We start from the raw sequence: 24,922 nt of genomic DNA on the forward strand, positions 1-24,922 counted from the left end.
GCGCATGCGATTTATGAACCCGCTTAACCGGAAAAAAGGTGCGCGTTAGATTCGAGTAATTACGTAAGTCATCCTCGTTTTCTCTGACCTGGAGCAAGTGTTCCTTATTTTCAACCATGGCCTCCGTCACTAACACACACGAACGCACTGAAAATGTGGGCATGGAAACATAAGTCATCTGCATTTTCTCTGACCTGGAGCAAGTGTTCTTTTTTATTTTCAACCATGGCCTCCGTGACTAACACATGACGTGCCGTTGCCAAAACTAATGAAAGAGGCCACAGTTTAGCAGTGCTGCCGTTGCAGATGACGCGGCATACCGAGAATGATGTCACCGTTTCGTTTGGCATCTCAAGAAGCCCGGCGGCCACAGCCACTGTTTTTTTACCAAAAAGTGTTATTGGCGTTCACTTTTGAGAACTCTCGCATCGCTCCTCTAATTCAGCCGGGATCAAACTGTCCTTACACGCTCCTAAGTTATTTTTTTAGAAAAGTGCTTCAGCTTCCCTTTAAGCACATCAGAAGGACCTAGAATAAGCACAGAAAGCAAGAATAGGTGTTTTAAACCCACTTTAACAAGCATTATGATATGTCGGAACATTTGCCAATGAGTCTAGATGAAGTTGGGATTCCTGTCACAAATGTACCACAGTTTTTGTTCAAATGGGCTTAGCACATTCGTTCTTGTTTTCTTGCCCTCTGTACTCATTCCAGGTCATTCTGATGAGCTTCTTTACTTTGTAACTCTTTCAGTTTAGGCAAACTATGGCTCCCTGAATGGAGCCTGGAATTCAAAACTTGCATATATTACTGGGAAAAAAAAATTGCATAAATTAGAACACAAATATACATAAACTCAGCAAGTTCATTGAAACTTACAAAGAACTTTAAAAGTTTCCAGGTGCTTCACATCACTTTACCAGGATCACAAGGCTTTTGTCTTGATAGAAAAGAAGTTGGCAAGGAAAGCACAGCCTCAACCTCTATAATTGCAAGTTGCAAGATTATAGGCATCACACAAGTCTATTTTGGAACCCCAAGCTTCTGTTACAATCAGTTTCAATCTCTATAATTGCAAGTTGCATGATTGTGGACATCACAGAAGTCTATTTTGGAACTCCAAGCTTCTGGTACGGCCGGAGTGGGAGCAGGTTGCCAAAGACCACATGCTGAATGACCGGAAACTTTCCCAGGACCTGTAAATAAAGTGCAAATCGGTGCTTTCAGTTTTGCAAAATGGGCATCGTACAAGAACATAAAAGCACACCACTGAACAGCTAGGGTATTATGTGGGAAGTGATCCTGACAGCTGTGAAGTTTAATCTTGACAGAAGGAGAGAGTTACAGAGTCTTGGGGCCTTTATTATTTTTATTGATATCACTCGAGCTATTACATCATCTTTCAGGATGTTTGCAGACGAGTGTGTAGTGCATCGAGTTACTAATTGTCATTCTGATTTCTATGACCTTCAGAGTGATTTAGATAAAGTTTCAACGTGGTGCTCGAAATGAGAAATGTCTCTAAATGTTTTCAAATGTTCAATCATCACCTTTACAAGGGAATGTTCACATAGGGCATATGAGCACAAATTAAATAACGTTTGTGGGGGTGCCGACACCCTCTGTAAAATTGTTTGCGCCGTGTGGCGGATGTGTCTCGCACAGAAGCCATATTTCGGAGTCACAACTATTGAACAATAGGTGGCGCTGTGTTCGCGAACGTTGATCGCCAACATCATCATCATGGTTAGAAAACGTTAGCGCCGGCGGCGACGCCTGGCGGCAAGCCTTGGTGGCGGCGCGTGAGAAATAAACTGGGCTTTTCAGCTGGGGACGTTAGGCGCGAACGGTTGTCTCTCGCCGTGGGACTCCGGTGCACGGCACTGCGGGCCATCTGCCGGAGGCCCCTTTTGATGAGTGACACCGCCTTGTTTGTCACGTTGAGTGTTGTCACTTGTGTAATATTGTGTAAGGTTGTTTAGCGTGTCGTTCATGATTGATGTATAATAATTCGACTGACAATATCGCCGATCAAAAAGTAGTTGAATAGATATGTGTTGTTTGGTTTGTTCTGACCACGTCTGCTGTATCCGTTCACCCCAAGAGTGTGGTGGCGCTCACCACCTTCAGACCCCACACTGGCACCCAACGTGGAGCTCTTGGAGCATTGGACAACAGTTTTCGCGGTTCGGTACAAGCGTTTGTTGGAGCCGAGGTAGAGTAGGTCTAGGGAGACTTTTTTGCTAGCTTCGGCGGTGTGCTTTGTTGAGAGCAAGGAAATCGGAAATTGCGACGAGTTTGAACTTGTTGGCACATTGAATTTTTATTTTTTTTTCTGCTCGCAAGTGTTTTTTATTATTTTTTGTTTGTGGTTTTGAAGAATATTGTTCAGTTGGTACGAGAGCCATGTGGTCTGGATTCTGGGGTGAGCAATGCTTAGAGCACGAGGATTGTAGGCCATGCCCGAAGCGAGTGAGTACGAAAGCCTCGTGGGTGGTTCGATTTTCTGTAAATAGCTTCTTCTATCTCATTGGGCTCAGGGAGCCGGGCATCGTGACATTATCCGGGATGGTGGGTGCCGATCGCTCGGTAGGCTGCTGTGTGCGGCGAGCGATAGGGCCTCCTTACAGAGTGGTTGTCTCCTTGCGGCTGCCTCTTCTGTGCCTGGGCTGGGTGTTGGGTGGATGTCGGTTGTCCAGCAACTCAATAGGCCTACAGCTCTGTGCAGCCACCTGTCGCAAGTGGCACAACTAGGTGGATCGAGGCGTTTAGGGGCAACGTGTCAGCATTGTTCGCTGATGAGCACGTATCACGCGGTTGGGAGCAGTAAGACCACGCTTTGGACCCCTACGCTTACGCGCTCCATACAGCCCATGCCGCCCCCGCGCGTGATGTTCCACAGCAGGCGCACGCAGTCGACACGAGGCCTAACAAGCGGCGCGACCCAAAGCGAGGGCCACCTGATCAAGGCAACTTACGATCGAGCCGGCGTGGTTTCCGTGGTCCCTGCTATCGGTGCCGCGCGCCGGGGCACATCATCCGCGAACGCACACCGGGTCAGGAGCAAACACACGGTACGAGAAAGGGACGGTGCCGCCGGTGAACCACATCGGACACCGCGCGCCGATCAGTAATTCCACCGATGCGTTCGGATCGCTTGCATCGCCAGTCTGTCGCGCAAGTGATGCTATAGTGTGATCACTTTTGCATGCATTAACAAGTCCTTAATGTTCCTATTTTTGACAATGCCGACTTTTGGTACTTCCAAAAAATTGTGCAGCAATGGCTGCACAGTTTCAATTAACTGTCGCAAGTGCCCGCGCGTTCGAATTACAGGGCGTTTTCGCTCATTGGAATACACATAGCTTTGATGGGACCTCAGTGCAAATTCGAATTAACCGGAAGTTCCAATTAAGCGTGTTCGAATGAATGAGGTTCGACTGTGTTTATTTTTCGTTGCACGAGTAGTCACGCAGCGGTACAGCGGGCCGCAAGGCGGTTTCCTTCTTTGCATGCTTATAAATGTGCGCCCATCAGAACATACATTGCCACCAACTGTTATAATCGATATATAAGGAAATAATGGATATTACAAAATAATTGTGGCTCCCCTTCAACTTCCTTATAACGAGGTTTGAGTTTAATAAATATGTCGTCAATGGAGTGGCAATGATTTCAAAAGCTCAGATTTTAATGTCCCGTGAAAATTGTGGGGTATGTTGATGCAAAATGGGTTCTCATACTAGAGCCAAAAATTTTTTATGTAGTAGTACGAGTGAAATTTAAAATAACTAAGTGTGAGAACTAATTTTAGTAATGAGAGCTAAACTTCAGAATTATGTATTTGCTTGCTTTCTATGAATGACTTTGACACAGCTTCAGTGCCTTCAGTGATATGTATATTCGTAACAAGAAACAGACATCTCTTACCAGAATGGCTTGATCTAAGTGTGTTTCGTTAAGGGAATTTATTGATCGAAGAAAATGAGGCATATCTTGAATGAAGGATGAAAAGGTAGATGGTGTATTGAATGAATGATGATTTAGAAATTTGGATGACGGCTCAGACATTATGGGGTTGAAAAACAAAAACAGAATCCTTACCGTATTTACTCGCATAATCCTCGCACTCGCATAATTCTCGCACCCCCCATACGCCCAACAAAAATCCAATTTTTTTCCTTCAGTAATTATCGCACCCCTGAAAACTGCCGCAATAATAACGTCTGCTCATTCAAGCCACTGATGATGATAGTGTGCTTAATCTAGCGCCATCTCTTAAGCATCAAGCATACTATTATTGCACCGAGATCCAATCTAATTCAAGCCAAGCCTAAGTGGCAAGTGCACGTTGCGGCATGTTTTGTATGTTGTGTCGGTTAACTTGTCACGTTGTGGGGCGATACTGAAGCCACACGGCTGCTTCAAGTTGCAAATGATAGATCATGCGCTAAACAACGGCAACAGGGTTACCAGTAGACCCTTCGGAGCCTACGAGCTTTGTGTTCGCTACTGGTGACGGCAGCTGAAAGCCACCAAGACACGTTGGGCCTGCTGTGTGCCTAAAACTGGAATTGATTGTAAACTTAATTTTTTCAGAAAGAAACTGCAGACGATTCTGTTAAATAGCCATCAGCCCAATACAGACGTGCTGCTTACCTTTCGAGGGCTCCTGTTGAGTGACGAATGCTACCGCTGCGCCCGCAACGCCCACAAGCTTTGGCAATAGTATTCTAATTCTCGACTATTTGCTTGCACTTTGTGTGCCTCAAATAAATCTTGCCTTGTGTTGAACCTGTGCTTTTATTGTTGAGGTAAGTTTTAATTAGTACTTCTCAAAGCTTGCTGTTAGTTGCTGGTGTGAAAATCCTGATTTGCGGCCACGTTTTCTTTTTCGCTGTGTTGATTTTCGTGGAAAGTTTTCCCCACGTAATTCTCACACCCCTTACTTTGCATCGGTTTTCCGTCAAAAAAGGTGCGAGGAAAATGTGAGTAAATACGGGTATATGCTGCTTGTATGCTCTTACATATAGGTAGGTTATGACATTCATCCAATATTCAATTGAACATTTCTGTAAAAAAACCATTTGTTTCATCGCTTCTAAGTTTACAAAAAGTTAACGTCACAATGCTGGCCGCCTTCCCCACCACTCTGAAAATAAAGTGCTTCAATTTAACACCTCGACAGCAAAGTTCGCACAAAATCACTAGATTTGACTGAAGTATTCTCCGCTCAGTCTTCCACCCATGCAATGTAACCCCCCCAAACTTGGAGAAAGCCATTATCACTCATACCTGTTCATGCACCTTTTTTTTGTAATGCCTTTGAGCTATTTAGAATACAAAATAAACACCAAATGTGTTGTCTCACGAATAGCCAAGGGTGGTTTGGGACATCAGAGACCCAAACTGCCCCTCAAGCTTGACAGGAGCAATATTTTGCCAGACACGTGTTCACTGTCTGTGAAATTTTCAAGGAAGCACGCGCCACTGCCAACCCAATTATGGACGCTTCTTCAGAAACGAAGCTTGGCATGACGACCGATGCCTTGTACCAGATGAATCGGCACGTACCCACATAACACGCACATACAAGCAATTGGGCACAAAAAGGGTTCCACAAATCACATGCCAATTCGCAACATGAAAACTAGTGACTGATGTACAGCTCCCATCAAATTAACTAGGACCATAAAAGAAAGCCATAAAGCGGTGTGCTCTACTTGACATGACATTGAAAGCAGTCACACAAATGCGGGAAAGGATGCAGCACCATTGGTACAGAATAAGAAAAAAAAATTTACAACCAGTTGATTACAACTCACTGCCGCAAAAGAATCCATATCGATATTTCAGAAAGAAAGCTGCTTAGTAGCCTAAAAATTCATCCTGATTTATAATTAGCAATACCGTATTTAGTCACGTAAAAGGCGCACTCACATAATAGGCGCACACTGAACTTTGTCGTGAACAGTTCTGAACCGTATTTACTTGTTTGCAAATCAACGCCCTCTTGAGTTAACTCAAGCGAGGAAAACGAAAAGAAAAAAGACCACGGCAGCGCTGCGTCAGGCGTGCGGGTTCGCTGAAGAAGAAGGGCAGTTGCCTGGGCATTTTAGTAACTGTTGAGTAACTTTTGCACTTGCGCCAGCAGGCCCTGGCCGCTAGCCGGCCGCGCACGCTCTGCACAGAATGTTAGATCGTGCCCTTGTCACCTGTGCTTCGAGTTTCCAGTCGGAAAAAGCATCGTCGTTATCACGTTTGCCATTTCATCGACAAATTTAAAAGTCTTTTGGCTTTTTGATGCGAGCTTTCGCCATTGCTGCTACTACGCGGACTTGCACAAGCTCGGCCGACTTTTGTCGCTGTTAATTTCCCGGTCACTAACCTAAACATTCTTTCATGCTCGCTGCTCTTGGATCAGTGCTCGAGTGCGATCTTTTCGGCGCCCAATTTTCATGCCGTCTTGTACAAACTTTCGGTGACAACATGCTGAATGGTAGGCTAGGCCTAATTAGAGTTGGATGCTTTTTTACGGCAGCCGCGAGCGATCAAAGTTGCGGTTTTGTACGTAATCAATTAACTATTTGCAGTGGCTCCACTAAAAAAAGGGGGGCTTGGGTGGCCATTATAACAGTCGAATGATGGTTCGCGATTCGATTGCAATGTCTTATATATGGGATCCAAGCCCATGAAATCGGACAATCAGTACCGTTCAGTGCAGAAAATTTCGATGCTGGTAATGTGCATAATCAAGGTGGCCTGAAATGTAATCAGCGAATTTTTACGATGGCACTTTCTATTCATAGTTTTTTCTTTCGCGTTCATTTATTTGACAACGCGGGTCTTTCTATGTTAATTTTTAGAAATTTAAAACTATACCGCATCGCATGCTCCAATTTTCAGACACACGAGACTGAATGTTCAACACGCCTTGCGCTAGTGTAGCCTATGAACAAGGTTGTCTCAGCTGCAGTGTGGACATTCATGACTTTGGCGACAAATTAAATTTTCGAAAGTTTTACCCAGAATAATAGACGCACCCTGAACTTGAAGCAGGACTTTCTGGAAAAAAGTGTGTCTATTATGCGACTAAATACGATATACAGCCAAGCCCGCTTATAACGAACTTGAGCGTGACGCGACATCCGTTCGCTGTATCCCGAAGTTCGTAGTAAATGAAACACAGCTTTTTTAAAAAAAGTTGCGAGTGAAAACACAAACTTTTTATGCCCCAAAAAGTCCGTGATGCACATGTTTTGAATAGCAGTTGCGATAAGGGTAGTCTCGAGTTCATTTAAAACGGCAGGGTGCTCGTTTGCCGAGGCCCGTGGCATGAGCTGCATGAGGCACTGACTCCAAAGTTTCGTTGTTCTCGCAATCCGTTTCCTCCGAATCGCTCTCGCCACGTACTTCATTCACAATGCCCCAATCTGTGCACAGTTTCGCAGTGTCGGCATCATCATCGGCCGTAATTAAAAAAACACAACAGATGTCCCACCGGCTCTTTTAGGTCGGAGTCGACGACGCGCTGCCACAAATCACCGCTGCAGTAGTACTGTTTGGAAGTTTCAGGCTCAGCATCGGGCCCGACGTCGATGAAGTCGGCCCCGCGATAACAGTTTCGTGCACATGTAGCCGTCACACCTCCCACGAAATATTCACCATCTCCACAGCTGAATACCGGAACGCCCGAAGTGGCAAGTTGGCTGCCAGGTGGTCAACAGCTATGAGCAAGCGCTCTGCAACCCAGCACCTAACGTGCAGATTACGCTCAAGCCAAGCGGTCACAGGTTGGACGTTTTGTTGAGCGGCAGAAAAAAAAAAGCGTGCTAGTCCTCCTGCCGGCCATCATGACCACACGCGCACACCAAGAGCGAGCAAGATGTGCACACGCGACAGACATGCCAGAACGCGTGGAACAGCTCTGCGCCCGTTTCCAGTAAGAAAACGAAACTAATTCGAGCCAGCGTGGCGGGCGTCGCGGAGCGGTGGAGACGGACGAAGAGATTGTGATCAAGAGAGGAGAGCAGACTTGCGAGAGAAGGGCAAGGAGTTGCGATAAAGACAGGGGAGGATGCGGCGGGAGGGCAACCTTGAAAACCAAAACACAGGGGAAGGAGGCAGGTTGTGTAGCTTGCTTGAAAGGTCCGCGAAACTCGCACATAAAAAAACTTGGAAAGAGTGCACGGCCGCCTCAATTGCTGCCCGCAGCGGTGTTCGAAGAATCGGTGGCCGTGGTGAAAAAATCGTTTTGTTGCGCTGGCGGGTTTGCGTGGCCTCACGAACTTCGATATTTCGCGATTCGTTCCGCGCAAATTAACAGCCGTTGTCGCGCTTCCGCACGCACGCAGAAGGCATGCTGAGCCGAGTGCGAATCGAGCGAGAAGAAGTCCTAAACATGAAAGGAATCACAAATTATCAGAGACGGTGGGGTAGCGTACGCGTGTGCACTAGACGCAGACTATCTGATACAGTCGATGGCCGACGTTGTCGGCAAATGGTCTGGTCAATCCAGGCCGGCGACGTCAATGACAGTACCAGCGATCCAAAACGGGGTAGATGGCCAACCAGTCTTCGAAAGATCGGTGGCAGTGTGAAAACACGGCCTCGTCTGGCGATGCGGAATGCTCAGAGTAGCGGGGGGACAAAAGGATGGAGGGGTGCGTAAAAAAAGCGGTCGGGGAGAGCGGTAACTAGAAAGGCGCGGAGGCAGGGTCGGCGTTTAGCAATAAGAATGTACGGGCACCACGCCGATGCCCGATCGGTGGTCGAAATTGGTTTCCCGGGAAGTCGGCAGACCGCCGAATTCCATTCGCTGGAAACAATCAGCGGCGCTTGGAGACATTCGTTGTAAGTGTGATTTTGTGCCATTGAGCCAATGTATACTTTAAGGTCACGCCGATATTGTTCGTTTTAAGCGAAAGTTCGTTTTAAGTGGGGCCGTTATATGTGGGCTCAACTGTATGTATTGATTGTAGCTGGTGTCACTTGTGAGAGCTCCGATGGGAATGGAGGATGAAAAAGGCATTTTGTTGGACACTCTGGTTTCTGTCCTTCATGCAGCAACCACTCTAGAGCTTAAAAAAAAAGAGAACGTGGGAAAGTAAAGATTGTGGACGCCATTTTGGTAGAGACAAAAAGGATCTTAGAAACCTTGATATCGCAACAGAGGCAAACTCATCTTGCAAGTGGGCCATGAAACCGTGAGCACCTCAGCCAGGATGATGACATATGTCACAACCCTTAGTCTTCAAAAATCCTGGCCAGCTGACAGACGCTACTGGGCTGCAGGCTACTAGTTAGTTACGAGCGGTCATGCCTGCCCACTTCTCTTTATCTGTCAATGATAACAGGCAGCTTTGCCAGAAATTCTTCTTGAAAGGTTACCAGAAGTGCAATCCTGTGGAAAACTCTCGACATCTGAACCAGGCATGCCAAGATGAATGTGCAAGTCATCAGGGAGAGGGAAACGCACATGCTCCACCCATTATACACTGAGCTACAGTTCCTAAAAGCTAACTATGGAATATACTTCTGAATAACGACATCACTTCAGCAAAACTCGGACTTTGGAAGAATTATTCTAGGCCTCTTTCCAGTGGTTGAATTTTTCTAGCCCAGTTCACAAGCTCTGTAACACCAAAACATCACAAGAACACCAATGAGCAGATGTTGTAAGTGGGAAGTCACATCATCATTCATGGAGAGTTTAAACATGCTCGCCACTTTCACTAGGTAAAACCCACTGCAACTAACTTGCTAAGCAATAGTGATGCGGAAAATTTATGCATGTGCATGGCTTCGCTGTCTACATTAATGGCACTATCCTATTCTAGATGAACCGTCCGAAATTGGAGAAACATTGGCGTGCAACCACATCAAGGGATTGCCAAAAGAGATGCATCAGTTTCGTGTCCAGTAGTTACCTCAGCTTTGTACATTCTCATGAGCCCCGCGTTGACCTTCGACCAACTAGGCACTCCACTGATGTTCCACAATTGATTGGAGTGCTCGTGGAATGGGCCAGTCTTCACCTGTAACGGAGAAATGGAAGGACAAAGAATGCTCAATATACTTGCACAATAGTTCCATAATATCTTAGAAAAAGATGCAGATCTTGTGCAGTTTTTTGTTTATTTTTGACATAGTACATAAAAAATATATTTTTCTTTATTTAGTGCTGGTGTGTTGTTAGTGGCAAGGAGCTTGAGTAGACTTGTATCTGCGGGTGCACTAGTTGTAATTTAAGGATGCTTTGCCTGTTCGGCACAGCCAGCCTGCATTGCACTTAGGTATTGAGAACAGCGTAGGCCACAAATGTATTTATCCTCAAATATCATATTAATGGGTCTCCAGGAGCTCTTGTAGTATGAAGGTGTCCTATGTCCGCCGCTGAATTTCTATAAATGTATACAGAGCCCATAGTGCAACATGTAAAATCTTTTTTTAATTCTTATGCTCAAAAGAGATTTTTCCCTTTAGTCAATGCAGACACTCCAGTGCATTTCATAGTGAGGGGAAGGCTGCCAGAGGAATATGCTTTTGAGATGAAAACTAGAAGACAAAATGTGCGTGCTGTAGCCAGGGCAGATGGTGCTAGGTCTAGCAGGCCCAGCTGCCAAGGATTGACTGCCGAGACATAGCCGTCTTATACAGAAATCGACATCAACAAACAATATCAGTTATGAAGGTGTGCTTACCCTTTTTTTTTGGGGGGGGGGGGGGGGGAGCATACAATTAGCACAGTAAAATCATCCATGGGAAAAAAGGCTTCCTTTAATGTATAGATTCTGGGCTCAGGGTGAGTGCTTGACCAAATCCCTTAGAGAGAACGCGAAGGAAGATACAAGAAAAACACCTTTACTGACTGAAGACCCAGGCCAGACTGCCTGGATGTCATAGTGAAGAAAATCATGAGCGCCAAGTGTGCGAATGCCCAAATCCTTCGCAGTTGTTTTCCTCACATTTGAAGCTCTTTTCTTCACACTATCCCCTCCCCCTGCAGTGGAAACTAGCGAAGTGATGCTGGCTCATTTCTCACAGCTGTTCACTAACAGAGACCTCAAGAGGACGGGGTAACCTTTACTGTACCCACCATGGGGGGTTAACGGTAATCCTGTGCTCTCTCGACAAATAGCGAATGCTCCCACCAATAACTGTCGTGGTGCTCGCAACTCGAGAGAAACCAAGCTGGCTACTATGCTGATAAATGTTAACTGCTTTAGCCACTGCCAATGTCGCCATCTCTAGTTCGACACATGAGTCCGTTGCATAGTGTTGCTTGTCATTGTGTCTGACTGCACCATGTCATGACCCACGCAACACCACTACATTGTACAGTCCACACCATGCTAGATGTTGCACAGTACACACATACATAATAAGCTTCTAAACCATCACTTAATACAATACATCTCCTTTCTTAATACATAAGAAAGGAGATGACAAGGACTTGAAGATTTACAGGCCGATCAGCTTGCTCTCCGTAGTATACAAGCTATTTACAAAGGTAATTGCTAACAGAAAACATTATAATTCAGGAAGAAAACATTATAATTCAATCAACCAAAGGAACAAACAGCATTTCGAACAGGCTACTCAACAATCGACCACATTCATACTATCAATCAGGTAATAGAGAAATGCTCAGAATATAGCCAACCACTATACATAGCCTTCATAGATTACGAGAAGGCGTTTGATTCAGTAGAAATATCAGCAGTCATGCAGACACTGAGGAATCAGGGCATTGATGAAGCATATATAAACATCCTGGAAGAAATCTACAGGAGATCAACTGCTACCATAGTGCTTCATAAAGAAAGCAACAGAATACCAATGATGATAATATATGGTGTTTTTGGCGCAAGGGCCATTTGATGGCCAAAGAGCGCCAGTTCATGGGATAAGGAATGTGGACAATGATTGTGATTAGCGGCTGTATAAGGGCCATAAAATTCCCCGCGGTAAGGCGGGTAAAAACATACAAGTAATAAAATCATGACCATGCCGTGAAAGGTCTGTGTGGTGCGAATAGATGACAAAAGTTGGTGATAATAAAAACGATGGCGGACATGTATGGCATTAGCACAAGTGCCCCACTCGTTCGTACCCTTGCGTCCAAGGGCCGTGAGGCAAGTGCTTTGTTGTGTAGCCACCGCAGCGAAAACCTCTCTGGAGAGGTCGTGCTACGGAATGCCCGGGTATATGATATGAAAATTATGAATTTCTTTTAAAAACGCTAACAATGATTTATAACTAAAAAGCGGTTCCCTACCAACGAACATTGCAGGGTGTAAAAGTATATGTTGTCGGTAGGGTAACGGAAAATGCTGTTTTCTTAGAGATTCTAAGTGTTTGCACTGAATTAACATGTGAAGGACTGTCAATGCTTCACCACATCTGTCACACAATGGTGGATCGCCACCGGACAAAAGATATGGGTGTGTCGTGTATGTGTGTCCTATCCTGAGTCTCGTTAGTATTACCTCCGTATGACCCGATTTTGATACTGGCAGCCAATGACCAAGGTGTGGCTTAATAATGTGTAGTTTGTTTTGTGTGTGTGTATCCCACTTGCTCTGCCAGTATACCCTGAGGTTTCGTTTGAGAGACGGCTTAAGATCAAGGGCTGGGATTGATATGGGTGTAGGGGCAGTGCTTTTGTGGACAGATGCAGCGAGCTGATCCGCCCTCACGTTGCCTTGAATTTCTCGGTGCCCTGGCACCCAGCACACTACAACATGTTGATTGAGTGTGTAGAGTGTGCATAAAATGAAGTAAAGTGAAACGAGGACAGAGTTTTTTTTGTTTTTTAAGACTGTGCAGAGCCGTTACCACACTGAGGGAGTCTGTATAAATTACTGCTTTTTGTATTTGTAATTGCTTGATGTGTTTAGCCGCCACAAGTATCGCGTAGGCTTCCGCTGTGGAGATACTTGTGCCTGGACGTAGAGGGCCAGCATCCGAAAATGATGGGCCGACAACAGCGTAGGACACAGAGCAGTTGGACTTGGAGGCATCTGTAAAGAACTCAGGACGTGTGTATTTGTGTTGAAGTTCCAGGAAGTATGTTCGGATATGGGCAATAGGCGCATGTTTTGTAACTTCAAGAAAGGACACATCGCAGTCTATAGTCTGCCATTGCCAAGGTGGCGGATATGCTACAGGAGCCATTAAACTGTGTTCAAGTGAGACTCCAGTTTCCTCAACTAGACTTTTCAGGCGAACTGAGAAGGGCTGCCTCATCGAAGGCCTGTTTTGAAACAGAATGTAGCTCGACAAATCATTAATAGTAGAGTATGAGCGGTGCTTCTTATCTGCTTTCACCTTAAGGAAATAAACAAAGGACATGTAAGTTCTCTGCAGATGAAGCGACCACTCATTTGACTCAACATAAAGGCTTTCTACGGGGCTGGTGCGAAAAGCACCCGTAGAAAGGCGGATGCCCAAATGGTGCACGGGGTCCAGCATCTTCAAAGCACTTTGAGTCGCAGACTGATAAGCAACGGCCCCATAATCTAAGCGGGTGCGAATGAGGCTTCTATATAGGTTCATGAGACATTGCCTGTCACTACCCCACCTAGTACGTGACAACACTTTTAAAATATTCATGGCTTTTAAACATTTTGTTTTTAGATACTTGATGTGCGGTACGAAGGTCAACTTGTTGTCCAAGATTAATCCTAAGAATTTATGCTCTGTATTAACAGACAGACGTTGACCGTTTAGTCGAATGTCGGGTTCTAAGTGCATGCCTCTCTTTGGAGAGAACAAGACACACATGCTTTTTTGTGGGTTCAGTCGGAATCCGTTTTTCTCTGCCCATTTGGAGACCTTGTTTAAACTTAACTGAACCTGCCGCTCACACATTGCCAGATTGCAAGACCTAAAGCCAAGCTGGACGTCATCGACATATGTACAATAAAACATATTGCGAGGGATGGTCAAGCGCAAGGAATTCATTTTTATGAGAAAAAGTGTGCAGCTAAGTACACCACCTTGTGGCACGCCTGTTTCCTGGACAAATGTTCGGGAAAGAACCGTGCCCACACGGACACGGAATGTCCGGTTTGACAGGTAACTTTCGATTAGGTGAAACATTCTTCCGCGCACGCCAAGGTGGGACAGGTCTCTTAGAATTCCAAAACGCCATGTTGTATCATAAGCCTTTTCGATATCGAGGAACACAGAGAGAAAATATTGTTTATGGACGAAGGCGTCTCTGATCTGTGCCTCGATACGAACAAGGTGGTCTGTGGTGGATCTACTTTCTCGAAACCCGCACTGAAATGGGTCGAGCAAATTGTTTGTTTCAAGAAAATGTGCAAGTCGGCAGTTTATCATTTTTTTCGAAGACTTTGCACAAGCAGCTTGTAAGTGCTATAGGCCTATAACTCGAGGGTAAAGAAGGGTCCTTGCCCTCTTTGAAAATGGGAATAATAATAGCCTCTTTCCAGGAGGTAGGGATAGCGCCAGAAAACCAGATAGCATTGTACAAACAAAGTAAGGTTTTTCGTGTTTCGATTGCTAGGTTTTTTTAACATTTCATACACCACACGGTCAGAACCTGGGGCAGAAGTACTGCAGGAGTTTAGAGACATTCGCAGCTCAGCTAGACTGAAGGCTTGGTTATATGCCTCGGATCTAGTGCATTTGTGTTCGAGTTTCTGCTTTTCTATTCTTGTTCTGTATTTTTGGAAAGTGTCAGTATAGTGGGATGAGCTGGACACCTGTTCGAAGTGTGCACCGAGAAAGTTTGCCTGATCTTCCAAGGTATCACCCTGAGTGTCCACGAGTGGAAGTGTGTGTACTTGTTTTCCTGCTATCCTACCGACCATGTTCCAGACTTTAGCCTCCTGTGTGTATGAATTGATTCCTGACAAAAACTTCTGCCAGCTTTCTCTTCTGGCCTGCCGACGCGTTCTCCTGCCTTGAGACTTTATTTTCTTGAAGGTGTCATGATTTTCAGCTGTCGGTGAGTTCTGAAGCAGCCTCCAAGCTCTGTTTTGCTGTTTGCGCGCGTTTCGGCATTCAGAGTTCCACCATGGCACACGCCGTTTTACTGGGTGTCCATTTGTTTGTGGGATGCATTTTGTTGCAGCATCGATCAAAAAAGCAGTGAAGTAGTCGACAGCAACATCAATGCTTAAAGTACATATGTCACTCCAATCTATATGAGCGATGGTATAAAACCGTTCCCAGTCGGCTCTGTTTATGAGTCATTTGGGAACACGGGGTGGACACTCAGTTGCTGTAGTTGTGCTCAAAACTACGGGAAAGTGGTCACTTTCGTACAGATTACCGACGACTTTCCACTGGAGTAGAGGCACAAGAGATGGAGATACTATGCTTAGGTCTATGGAGGAGTAGGTGTTATGTGCGAGATTATAATAGGTTGGTTTTTTTCTATTTAGGAGACATGCGTTCGACGAGAGAAGGAATCGTTCAATCAGTCGACCTCACGCGTCGCAACGAGAGTCTCCCCATAGCCTGCTATGCGCATTGAAGCCTCCAAGGAGAACATAAGGCTCCGGAAGTTCATCAATTAAAGAGTGTAAATCACGTTTTTGCAGCTGATAGCTAGGAGGAATGTAAATAGTGCAGATTGTGATCAGTTTATCAAAAAGAACCGCTCGAACAGCCACTGCCTCAAGGGATGTTTGAATTTGTAAATGTGTGCATGCAATTCCTTGATTAACTATGATGGCAACACCTCCGGATGATGTCATGGCATCATCACGGTCCTTTCGAAAAATAACTTATTTACGAAGAAAATTTGTGTGTTTTGATTTAAGGTGTGTTTCTTGTACACACAGCTTGTGTGTTTTGATTTAAGGTGTGTTTCTTGTACACACCGCACTTTTGGTGAGTGTTCGTGTAAGAGTTCTTGGATGTCGTCAAGGTTTCTGAGAAGGCCCCTGACGTTCCATTGTATAATTTGAGTGTTCATGGTGAATGTAAAATAGTGCTGTGTGTACGAAAAGCGAGTGGCTGTTTAGATGGGGAATTTGAATTCACTTAACAGGGCCGTCACCAGGCCCTGTTATTTGCTTTTTTGTTTTCTTGGCGCGCTCCAAGGAGACACGCCGCTCTTTTGGCACCAAGGGTACCGACGTATCCATTGCCTCCTCGGAGGCACTGGATGTCCGCACAAGCGGGCTGTTAGTTCAGATTTCGGGCCTCGCCTGGTGAGGCGAGACCATGAGACCCGAGGACTCTGAAGTCTCCGGTCTCTGTTTGGGAGTAGGCGGTGTAGCCTGGGCTACAGCCGCCTTGGGGGCAGGTGCCACAACCGCCGGCTCCGTATGCGCGGGCCGAAGGAGTGGCGAAGGCTGATGCGGCAGTGCCCCCTGACGCGCTGCATCAGCGTATGTAGGTCCATAGAATGGAGCGACTCTTCGCCGTGCTTCCTTAAATGATATGTTCTCCTTCACCTTTAATGTAATTATTTCTTTTTCCTTTTTCCAGTATGTGCAGGAACGTGAATATGCGGCATGGTTTCCTTCGCAGTTTACACAGTGTGGCGGTTGTTTGCAGTTCTCAGACACGTGGCCTAGGACTCCACATTGTGCACAAGTCTGGCGACCACGACAGGTTTTAGAGCCGTGGCCATACCTCTGGCATTTGAAGCAACGACGAGGGTTTGGTATATACGGCCTGATAGATGTTTTCGTGTACCCTGTTTGAATGGAATCTGGTAGTGTACTGGATGCAAACGTGAGTATCAAGTGTTTCGTTGGTATTTCCTTATTATCTCTTCTGATGATAATTCTCTGTACATTATTGACATTTTGGCTCTTCCACCCTTCCAAAAGTTCAGTTTCGGTCAAGTCAAGTAAGTCTGCGTCAAATACCACTCCGTGAGTGATGTTCATAGATCTGTGTGGTGTTACGGTGATCGGTACGTCACCAAACGTTGAGAGGCTGTCTAGCTTTACAAATTGTGTTTTGTCCCGAATTTCTAGAAGAAGGTCTCCGCTAGCCATTTTGCTTACTTTGTATCCAGCTTCGAGAGTTTCAGTAAGACACCTGGTAACTACGAAAGGAGATATGGTCCTGGCTTGCTTTCTGGTTTTTTCACAGTGAATGACGTGAAAGTGGGGAAAAGTTTCTATTGGCTGGTTGAAGAAATTGATGTCGTCGGTGCGTACCCACTTTATGCCGGTACGATCAGACAGAAGAGGGAAGGCTCCATGCATGCCGGTCTTATTTTTGTTCAGCAGCGTTGCCGGCCACCCACCACGGAGCCCAACAAGGGGACGCTGCAAGTTTGCAGGTGCTGAAAGCTTGCAGACGTCAGCCGTACAACACTGCCATAACCCAATGCGCCTAGACCAAGGTAGGCTATTTGCACAGGGTTAACCCTTGCCGCCAGAAAAAATGGAAGTAAACAGAAGAGAGTAGAAGACAGGACAGATAGATAGTGAGAGATAAAGACGAAGATGCAGGCAGAGAGAGATAGAAAAAGGCGACTGCCGATTTCCCCTGGGTGGGTCAGCCCAGGAGTGTCGTCTACGTGAAGCCGAGGCCAAAGGGGTGTGTTGCCTCTGCCGGGGGGCCTTAAAGGTCCAATCACCCAGCGTCGGCTCAACCCCCAGAATCCCCTTTTCCCCGGACACGGCAAAGCCACGCACGGCTAGGCGTCGGAGGGAGCCGAAACCCCCCCGTTAGCTCGGGTCCGTGGTGTCGCTACACACCAAACGCCTACTTGCGCAGGCGCCCCTGCGGGCAAAACAGAATACCAATCAAGAAGGGTGTAAGGCAGGGGGATACAATCTCCCTAATGCCATTTACCTCGTGCTTACAGGAGGTCTTCGGGGGCCTAGAATGGGAACAGTTAGGGATAAGAGTTAATGAAGAGTACTTTAGTAACCTGCGCTTCGCCGATGACATTGCATTGCTGAGTAACTCAGGGGATGAATTGCAACTCATGATTATGGAGTTAGACAAGGAGAGCAGAAAGATGGGTCTTAAAATTAATCTGCAGAAAACAAAAGTAATGTACAACAACCTCGGAAGAGAGCAGCACTTCGAGATAGGTAATAGTGCACTTAAAGTTGTAAAAAACTAAGTCTACTTAGGGCAGGTAATAACCACAGAGCCGAACCACGAGATTAAGTAACTAGAAGAATAAGAATGGGGTGAAGCACATTTGGCAAGCACTCTCAAATTATGACAGGTAGATTGCCACTATCCCTCAAGAGAAAGGTATATAACAGCTGTATCTTGCCGGTACTTAGCTACGGAGCAGAAACTTGGAGGCTTACAAAGAGCGTTCAGCTTAAACTGAGGATGACGCAGCGAGCAATGGAAAGAAAAATAGTAGGCGTAACCTTAAGAGACAAGAGAGCAGAGTTGATAAGGGAACAAACGGGGATTAAGAATATAATAGTTGAAATCAAGAAGAGGAAATGGACATGGGCCGGGCATGAAGCATGTAGACAGGATAACCACTGGTCATTAAGGGTAACTAACTGGATTCCCAGCAAAGGCAAGCGGGTTAGGGGGAGACAGAAGGTTAGGTGGGCAGATGAGATTAAGAAATTTGCGGGTATAAATTGGCAGCAGCAAGCACAGGACCGAGTTAACTGGGGGAACATGGGAGAAGCCTTTGTCCTGCAGTGGACGTAGTCAGACTGATGATGATGATGATGATGATGAAGCCACCACAACAGGTGAAGCGGCCCAGTTTAAGCACACGAGAGGTAGAGGGCAACGACACGTTTATCCACACTCACCTTGCTAATGAACTCTATGCATCCCATGAACATGTAGTCTTTCGAGTGTGCCTCTGGAAAGCCGGGTGCCGTGAATGACTTGGGCACGATAGTTGGATGGTCTGCAGTAAAGAAACAATGCTGGCTCCTACACCTCAGTGCACCGAAGTGACACACAAGAATGAAACAGATATTACGAAGAAAACAAATTTCTCCTCAAAATTCCGACAGAGATACAGAGGGACTGAACCTAGAAACTTAGTATCAGCAAGTTGCTTTTTCTCTACTTTAATTGCTTTCCACTTATGCCATACTTACTACACCACAGTTTGAAAACTACGAATACAGTAGGCTCGCAATAATTGAAACTCAAGGGGACCCTATGATTTTGTTTTTAATTATCAGAAGTTCTCGCAATATGGGACTCAAGGCAACATATTTATTTGGGCTGTAATGTTAATTTTTTTTTAGCACTGCAGTCGTGCCATAGAGAGCTCAGAATGACTCAAAGTTTTGAGATGTAATCAATCATGTCGGTACTCCCTATTACGCAGCGTGCGTACATGTACAATTAAGAGACAAAAGGTGCTGCTTCTTGTGACAGTAGCCCCTTCAAAATCTTAGTATGCTTTGTATGAAACCTCTGTAAAGCAGCGAAAATGACTTTAAAAAGCGTTCAGAAAGTGATAGACCAAGGACACTGTTCTTTTTTTTTTCTCTCTCTCCTTTTTCTCAAAAAAAAGCACCAATTTGTTGGTGCATGCGATTTGGTTTGGCCACTTTTTAGGCTCACAAATGGCTTTGTTTAGAACTGCTAGATGTGCATTTTAAGCTAGAGACAAGGTAGCAGATATATTAAGGCATGGACAAGCAATAAGTATGAATTAAGTGAATTTGGGCACTCAAGCAGTTTGAATTAAGTGGCTTTAAAATACAACAAGTGCGAATTATCAAGGGTCCACAGTAAAGTGCCCCAAGCCTGCCCTGTCATAATTCTGCCCTCGTAGTGCCCTACCAATGAGCTGGCCACTGCCCCAGATGAAGGGCAAGAACTGGTAGTCGTCGAGACTCCAGACGCCATGGCTTCCAGCAGGCTCCATGCGATACTCCAGCTGCAGATGGCGCACAAGCTCCATGTACCTGGGGTGAGAGAACAAAACTTTTCCTAGTCTTTGAATAACGGGCTGAACAACAAAACTGCTGAGCATACATTATTGCTATTTGCAATGGCTTCAAACGAAGAACACAATGTTTCAACAAGAAGTTCTTTAACATAATCCAGTTTTTTTTGTAGGCTCCACAAAAAATGGGCAAAATAACACGTGTTTACAAGTGAATAAGTTCCTAGTCCATAAGCTCTATTGCACTGTCTTCCAGGTCATTCATCATGTCTCAATGACCTTGAGCTTCCACAGCATGTGTGACACCACATTATCTGCTGCAGAGAGTCATTGCGGCATGGCTCACTGAGAACTCCATCACTGCGGTACCACGCAACCATGCAAAACTTCAATGGCTACTTCACCAACGCTTGGTCGTTCAGTTGCTCAGTCACATCGTTTCAGTTGCACCAGCTGGGCTAGCTGGGCCGTCTGTGTGACCGCTTCAGTGCAAGCAAACAGGTTGAATCCAATCATATATAGTAAAATCTCATTAGATTGAACTCAGTCAGTTAGAAATCCCACTTAATTCATGGATTTATGCAGTCCCATATTTTACAGCGTTAACTTGGGTGGAGTCATCCCCTGTTGAAATCACATCCGGAGTGCCGCAAGGCTCTGTGCTAGGGCCTCTCTTGTTTATTATATTTATTAATGATGTTGTTAATGTCATCTCTGGAACCCCTGTAAACATACGTCTGTATGCCGATGATTGTGTACTGTATAACTGCATTACTACCTTTCAAGACCAGTCAGTCCTTAACAACGTATTCTCATTATTCTGTGATTGGAGCTCAACGTGGCAAATGCCCATAAATTACAAGAAAACTGTAGCTATGACTTTCTCAAATAAAAAACAGCCTCTCAGTTTCAGTTATAACTACAATGGGTCCACCCTAGCACATGTGAATGAATTCACATACCAAGGCATCACCTTTACACATGACCTTAAATGGGGCAAACATGTTGATCAGATAACTTGTCAAGCTCTAAGGAAACTTGGTTACTTAAAGCGAAGATCGAAAAACTCGACAAAAGATTGTAAGTCAGCTGCCTACAAGACACTAGTGAGACCGATGCTCGAGTACGCCTCTGTGGTTTGGTCGCATCATCTTGAGCAAGATAAAAACAGGTTAGAATCTGTGCAGAATAAGGCTATACGGTTCGTTTTTGACCGTTATGATCGGGACTTCTCCCCGTCTTCACATGCTCATTTGTTGTCACTTCATTCGCTGGAACACCGCCGTACACGTGAGAGTATTATCTTGTTGCACAAGATTGTACACAAAATGACCCGGGTTCACGCGCCCTTATCTTTCTCTGATATACCAGCGCGTACAATTCGTAGTACAGACGCTTTGAACCTGTACCCTTCAGGTCTCGTTTGGATTGTTTCAAATTCTCTTTTTTTTCCGCGTGTGGTGGAAATTTGGAACAAGCTTGATGGTGCATTGCGTAGACTGAACACTGTAGAGTTCGGGAAAAATTTTATGTGTTAGTCACATAAATGTGTGCGCACTATTGTTTGTTTCTGTGCTTTCGTTGATTTTTCTGTACCCGCTCCTGCAATGTCCCAGGCATGGGACAGCAGTACTTGTAAATAAATAATAAATAAATATTTTCAAATGGTAGTCAGCACCACACGATTCACTGCAAATCCATGGAAACGACGACATTTAGGAGCCACGAGGCACTGCAATGTAGCAATACTAATGAGTGACAGCTGAACTTTCCTTACTATGGCAAAAATAATAATAATAATAATAATAATAATAATAATAATAATAGTAATAATTATAATAGCAATAAAGTAAAAGCACAGCAGCCTCGTGATCAACTGAAACGTGCATCTGCAGGAAAATACATGCTTTACTGCAATACACAGGTGACACGCGGGCAGCATGTCACGTGCTTCTCTCAACATCAGTGCGTCATGCTTTAACCATTCTTTTTGGGAATAGGAAGGAATAATAAAGGACGGTCTGATGGGATTTGTGATGTACGCGAACCTACAACTGGTGGTTGCTCGGCAATCTGCACACTTGCCCTGCTGACGGTATTCTTGCCTGCAATGCCTACTTTGGAAAACTGTTCAGAAACTTCAATGATCATGTTTTCCAGTAAGAATAATTCACGAATTCCACCACACTATCCTTTTTCTAGCAAAATCAATTCTTTATTTTCAGGGATGCTACTGAGGTATTACAATCTGGAGTAACATTTAGAAGAGCAAAATTTTCGTTTTGGAGCACTTTGGAGCAAGTAATTTTGCATCTGGGAACACTCTAGAGCAGCAAACTTCACACCTAGGGAGTACAATGGAGAAGCAAGCTGCATTTACATTAAAGAACATGAATAATTATTTTGGGGCTCTTGTAAAGAGCTAGAGCAGAGATGAAAATAGCCAACCTATCACCGTTGCACAGGAGGCATATGTGATAACATCACCCCGCATGCCAGGCCTGCCATCGATTGTTACTCTAGCAAAAAGGACATCTTTAAGAAGCATGAAGGAATCGAAGGAAAGGGGCTCGCTCTAGAGCACAAACTGTGAACTATGAGGTCACGATCGCTGACATGCGCACTATTTCGGCAGGCATGAGACACAATTCTCCCTTCAACGCGTGTTATGCTCTCAAAGCAAAAAGACTGCAAAAAGTGTACTGAGCCTTGATCTGCAAGGCGGCAACACCATCGCTGCGCCATTTTGGAAGTCCATTCATATGTGTTGTTCTTGTTGTACATATATAGGTGTGCTCGAGGTGTTCCGGGGTCTCTAGTCACCCAAGGCGCTGTACAAGTCTCAAACACAACGAATGCAGCAAGTTTCTCGTGCGTGCAGTGAGTGCGCGTGCCTTCGAAATCGCAACCCCGACGCTAAAGTGCTCCTCGCAGATGATGTCAAGCCTTACCTCATATAACAATACAATTAGTTGGTATTGCATAGACTTATAAGAGCTCAAGTGCAACTAACACACTGTATCTTCTGGCTCTGATCTCACGCAACTGAAAAGAACGCTGGTTAAAAGAATATGACAACTCCAAGGGCCAAAGCGGTTTTCGTGCTGTCAGTTTTCTAAATGCGAAGTAGACAATAATAGCAAAAGTTCACGAGCTGCCTCATGAGGCCTCAAGATATCACGTGCCAGCGACTACGCCTTTTGAGCGACACAGCTGCCCACACTCTAGAACCAAGCAATGAATGTGATACTGTGATGCTTAATATTTTTTAACCGTCAGCTATTGACCCTGGAAGGCAAAGGGTGGACATGTAACATGGCGTAGCTACTTCACAGTGGGCCTTCCGATACGAGGACCATCAGTGATGGGCCTGCTACTGAGAGCTACGCGTATTAAAACTGAATTGTGGCTGCTTCGACCAGTAGATGAGATGACATTTAATGAAAAGCACGTGAAAATGAAAAAATTCGCATTGAAGTCCTATCGCACTAACTAGCTTGAAAGGGCACGGCCTACAAATGCAGATGTGCTGGTGGAAGGAATTGCGAAAAAGATCTTCTGGATGAAGTATATTTGAGGAAAAGTGTTGAAGCGTTCGCACTGCTGTGCTTACAATGTGACGCTATGCACGAAAAGAATGGCGTTTCTTACACTTTACTACTTGCGCTGGCAGCAGCCGGGCTAGCCGCTTCCGCAGGTCTGCGGCAAAATTAGGACTGAGTATTGCTAGATAACCTAAGTTTTGGAGCCGCAAACTAGAAGGCACAGCAAAAGACCATCTCCAATTACTTTCAGTAATTCAAAGTTTTTGTATCCCGGTTTTTGTATGTTTTGATAATTAAAAATTCGCTTAATTAGAAAATTTTTCACACGTCTCGTGATTTTGCATCAATGAGGTTTTACTTTAGTAGATATACCTGAATGGCAAGCTGCAAAATGTCAAGGCAAATTTGCCAGCTGCAACATTGGAGCAAGAAAGGCCAGATTAGCATGTTATAAAAAAGCTAACGAAGTGCAGAAGAACACCAAGCTACAGCAGCAGAGGGAACAATTACAAAGCGAGGAAGAAGCCTAACTTTCTAATGAAACATGGTGCATAGCCTATGTGAAATCAAGTCAAACATGCCTTTGAGTCCTTGTAAACTATGTTTACTAAAGTAAAACCACAGCCAACTGCATCGCTGTTCAAAGCAGAGCTAATATATTAAGTTCATTTTTTTGTAAAGATTATTAGCTCTTGGGTGAGTGTGGTTTGAAAATAGGAATATACAACTCTGCTTAGCCCAAGATTGAGCTGTTCCAGCCTAGGCTCAAGTCTAAAAAGGGGTGGGACTTGATGCAACATTGCAAACAAGTAGCCAACCAGCCAGTGAAACTGCATTTGAAGTAGAGAGACTAAAACAAAATTTGGAAGATCCCACACACTGTGGAAGATAATGTCATGCAAGGAAGTAAGCAAGAATTTGTTTATGCTGCATTGTTTGGCTTTAAGACCGCCATTATAACAAGGTGAATTAAAGTCTCTGTGTATACTGGACAGGTGGGTGCATCCAACAGTTAGGCAGCGCTAGCCAATATTAGCTGGCCAACACTATGAACCAATACACAACAGCAGCCAGATCAAGCAGGGTTGGTTGACCGGGCCGTATACTTGGCTGTTATACTTGTACTATTTCTATAGTACAAGTATAAATACATAGCATGGAATATTCCATTTATGGTACGTTGTGCACATTGAGGTAATTCAGGTTAGGATATGACTTCAATACTCACTATTCACGACATTTATCCTATGCATTTACGACAGACATCTCAGAATTTTACAGCATATAGCATGAACTGACAAAATGAGCATCATGGCATCATTGAAGCACCTTGTAATAGGGCTGTATGGCTTGAAGTGCAACAATTAAATATACAGATTGAAATGCCATAATTTAGACCTAACTAAGGCACATACTTTGTTACCACCGCCTCCAGTTTCATTTCACATGATAAAATTTCAGCTCTAACATTTACGTAAGAGAATTTTATGTTTAGCACAAAGTTTCAATGCGATGAGACATTGCGATTCAGAGA

The 24,922-nt window shown here is 44.9% G+C and overlaps 1 protein-coding gene across 4 annotated transcripts in view; it reads right to left on the minus strand.

Annotated features, from left to right (window-relative positions):
• Positions 1-968: 968 nt before the first annotated feature.
• LOC119183194 (serine/threonine-protein phosphatase 2A activator) overlaps positions 969-24,922 on the minus strand; it is a 68,576-nt gene continuing 44,622 nt past the window's right edge. For all 4 annotated transcript variants that reach the window (XM_075880776.1, XM_075880772.1, XM_075880775.1 and 1 more), the window contains 4 exons: positions 19,738-19,862; positions 18,744-18,844; positions 9,930-10,037; positions 969-1,196 (listed from right to left, as the gene is read on the minus strand). In XM_075880776.1, coding sequence (XP_075736891.1) covers positions 1,107-1,196; positions 9,930-10,037; positions 18,744-18,844; positions 19,738-19,862 — 424 coding nt within the window. In that variant the 3' untranslated portion in view covers positions 969-1,106. The remainder of the gene's footprint in view (positions 1,197-9,929; positions 10,038-18,743; positions 18,845-19,737; positions 19,863-24,922) is intronic.

This window comes from Rhipicephalus microplus, chromosome X (genome assembly GCF_043290135.1).
Source record: "Rhipicephalus microplus isolate Deutch F79 chromosome X, USDA_Rmic, whole genome shotgun sequence".
NCBI lineage: Eukaryota > Metazoa > Arthropoda > Arachnida > Ixodida > Ixodidae > Rhipicephalus > Rhipicephalus microplus.